The sequence below is a fragment of the Carassius carassius genome, chromosome 16 (genome assembly GCF_963082965.1).
Source record: "Carassius carassius chromosome 16, fCarCar2.1, whole genome shotgun sequence".
Lineage (NCBI taxonomy): Eukaryota > Metazoa > Chordata > Actinopteri > Cypriniformes > Cyprinidae > Carassius > Carassius carassius.
The window spans coordinates 3,613,495-3,616,858 of record NC_081770.1 but is presented as its reverse complement, the minus strand read 5'-3'; the positions used below and the strand labels follow the sequence as shown (position 1 = coordinate 3,616,858).

Genomic DNA, 3,364 nt, shown 5'->3' with positions numbered 1-3,364 from the left:
AGAGTGCCGGACGAGCAGACAATTATTATTTTTGAATCCAGCGCAGCGCGGAAAAAAAAGCTGTAACGTTACATACCAGCCTCCTACAGTTCTGCAGCTCAAGACGCAGAAGTCCAGCGAGTCGGGTACACATTTCCAAGTTGTAAAATTTAGATAAAACAACATATCTATCGCAAATGTAAACACCTCCATCAATGCCACCTCCCTTATCGCCAAAGAGCTGCATGGACACACAAATCAGATCCGAACAGTTGCGATATACAGTGTGGACATCATTATTTTAGATCAGATTCCAATCGGATGCAAAGATAATCGTATTTGGACTAACAGTGTGAATGTAGCCATAGTTAACTAAGTCAACATTTAAGCCATAGTCGACTCTTCATTTACACATGTTCTATAACAGTACCTCTCTCTACCACAAACGCCCTCTTTAATCAGCAATAATCAGTCAAATTTGCAAGTTCGTTCAGTGGCATTGTTTATGTTCAGTGCCTCCAACATGGCCGACTTCTGGATTGATGACGCGTCCATGAAAACCGCCTATAGGACCAGCGACTAGTCAACTTAAAGTGTCATGGCAGAGCATTGATGTCGAGTAGTCGATTAGTCTGTGCATCCCCTACTACTGACTGTGAATGTTTTTGCTATGCACGAGTAGATTAGATGATTGACTGAAACTCTTCCCACATACAGTGCAGTGATACGGTTTCTCTCCAGTGTGGATCCTCTCATGTGATTTCAGATGTGCTGACTGACTGAATCTCTTGTCACAGTGTGAACACTTGTAAGGTTTCTCTCCAGTGTGGATCCTCTCATGTGTTTCCAGATATCCTAACTGACTGAATCTCTTGTCACAGTGTGAACACTTGTAAGGTTTCTCTCCAGTGTGGATCCTCTCATGTGATTTCAGAGATGCTGACTGACTGAATCTCTTGTCACAGTGTGAACACTTGTAAGGTTTCTCTCTAGAGTGGATCCTCTCATGTGATTTCAGGGATCCTGACTGACTGAATCTCTCGTCACAGTGTGAACACTTGTAAGGTTTCTCTCCAGTGTGGATCATCTCATGTTTTGTCAGGTGTCCTAACCGACTAAATCTCTTGTCACAGTGTGAACACTTGTAAGGTTTCTCTCCAGTGTGGATCATCTCATGCTGTTTCAAATGTTCAGCTCTAATAAAAGTCTTCTCACACTCAAAACACATATATTCTCTCACATCACTGTGTATCTTCTGATGTACTTTTAAATTCTGCAGATGTGAAAACCTCTTTCCACATAAAGAACATGAATGTGGTTTCTCCTTTGAATGAACTCTCAGGTGCTCCTTCAGGCTTGAAGCCGTCAAAAATGTTTTTCCACATTGATCACATTCATAAGGTTTCTCTCCAGTGTGGATGTTCATGTGCATCTTAAGGTTTGATGATGCTGTAAAACTCTTCCCACACCGATCACATCTGTAAGGTTTCTCTCCAGTGTGGATCCTCATGTGAATCTCAAGACCAGGTTTGCTTCTCAAACTCTTTCCACACTGAGTGCAGGTGAAAGATTTCTTGTCTCTTCTCTTCTTTAAATCTTTCTGTTTGGTTTGAGAGCGACTCAAAAAGTTTTCTCCAGTTTTGACATGTTTGTCCTCCTCTTTATTCAGTTCTTCATGCTCCTCGTTTTCTTCAATCAACTCTAAAGTCAAAAAATAATTTTTTTAGCAAATCACAGAGACAAATGTTTAAAAAAGACATACATGTGAACCCTGAAATAACAGTGTAATGTGGACAAGTGTTATAGAAAATATTTTGTTCATTTTTATAAATGATATGTCTCTGGATCTTTACTGGAGTGATGGACATTGTTCTTCCTGTTATACTACATACTATAACAAATGTTATACTCATTTGTTTGAAGTAGCTTTTGGCACAGGGGAACCGCCTTGATGAATGTGTTGTATTCTATGTGTACCTTTATTCTTAGCATTTTGTTACTTCATTGTTCTTAATGTATCAGTGTGTGACTAACATTTCGTCTTTTTTTTAACATTTAGACATTTATTTTTATTTATTTTTTTGTGTGTATTTTACTGTGAAGTACTTTGGTAGGCCCTGGCCTTGGAAATGTGCTATATAAATAAATGTGACATTGACATTATACTTATTAATATTAATAATAATTATCATTATTAAACATTTTACAACATAAGACACAAATCCCATGTTTCTACAGTGAGAACCCTTACCATTTGCTGCTTCAACTATATTATTGAACAGCTCTTTATATCTTTCCCATCACAACAAATCAAAATATGACAAACTGTTTAAAGCTTTATAACCTTCATGTTCATCATCACTGAAGAATCAAGAATAAACACCAACCTGTTTGTTCTTCAGTGTGTTTCATTCTGCAGGGTTCTGGATCTCTCATGTTCTCTCTGTTCTTCAATAAACTCTGTCTCTGCAGATTTCACTTCTTCCTGAAGCTTTGATGCTCCTCTTCACTTGTAGACTGATGGGAATATTCCAGCATTTATTGATGAACTGCAGTGGGAGGAGCTTGACTGAAGGTGATCCTATTGTGGGTGGAGCTTTAGTCAAGGTGTGATTGTTGGGGAGGAGCTTCACTGAAAGTGATACTGTTGGGGGACACAAAATCACCCTGTTCACTCATTCAAAGAAAACAACAGACTGATTTACATTTTGTAAGACATGATTTGTGTTAGAAAGGCTGTATGTGAAGGAGTGACAATGGCCATGAATATTTCGTGATTCACACCTGAGAGACAAAGGAGCTCCCATAATGGGGCATCATCACTCAGTGGTGTAGTGCAGGCTAACTCCTGTTACTTATATATAGTACTGTATTATATTACACAGGGCATGAAAACATCTTTGCATTATATGACATTGAGATGCAATGAATTATAGTTTAATTCACAGACAGTAGTTCTGCAGCTGTTGAATGCATTCTGATACATATAAAGTCTCAGTCAGGAGGGGAAAATGTGATAAACCTTGAATCCGTTAAAAAAGAAACAAAGCCAACATGATCCAGATTTTGAGTTAAGTTCCCCAGCTCTAGTAGCAGAATTAGTAGTAAATATCTTTGAGTATTATTTTTTTAAAGAAACAATGTATCAAGCATCACTAGCCCTAAGTTCTGTTACTACGACAAATATTTAATTTCATTACTAGTCACTAGTGATTCTAAACAAGACACACAATGACATATTTTCAGCTGCTCTAATATTGATGAGTTTCAGATTATAAACACTCATTCAATAACTTCAGGACCAGTCTGCAGATCACCTCTCTTTAGTCTGAGTGTTTGCAGATAGAAACAAATCATTAAAGTCAGAATATTTGCTGCAATCTGA

The 3,364-nt window shown here is 37.9% G+C and overlaps 1 protein-coding gene across 1 annotated transcript; it reads right to left on the bottom strand.

Moving 5' to 3' along the window:
- Positions 1 to 218: 218 nt before the first annotated feature.
- Positions 219 to 2,484, bottom strand: LOC132159440 (zinc finger protein 239-like). Its single transcript, XM_059568930.1, has 2 exons — positions 2,367 to 2,484; positions 219 to 1,680 (listed from the first exon to the last, which is right to left on the bottom strand). The coding sequence occupies exons 1-2, from the start codon at positions 2,413 to 2,415 to the stop codon at positions 626 to 628; spliced, it is 1,104 nt and encodes a 367-aa protein (XP_059424913.1). The 5' UTR covers positions 2,416 to 2,484; the 3' UTR covers positions 219 to 625.
- Between the last annotated feature and the right edge of the window lie 880 nt (positions 2,485 to 3,364).

Coding starts and splice junctions, on each gene's coding strand:
- LOC132159440 (XM_059568930.1), bottom strand. CDS start 2,415: ATGAGAGATCCAGAACCCTGCAGAATGAAACACACTGAAGAACAAACA. Junction 1,681..2,366: donor ACACACTGAAGAACAAACAG/GTTGGTGTTTAT, acceptor TTTTGACTTTAG/AGTTGATTGAAGAAAACGAG.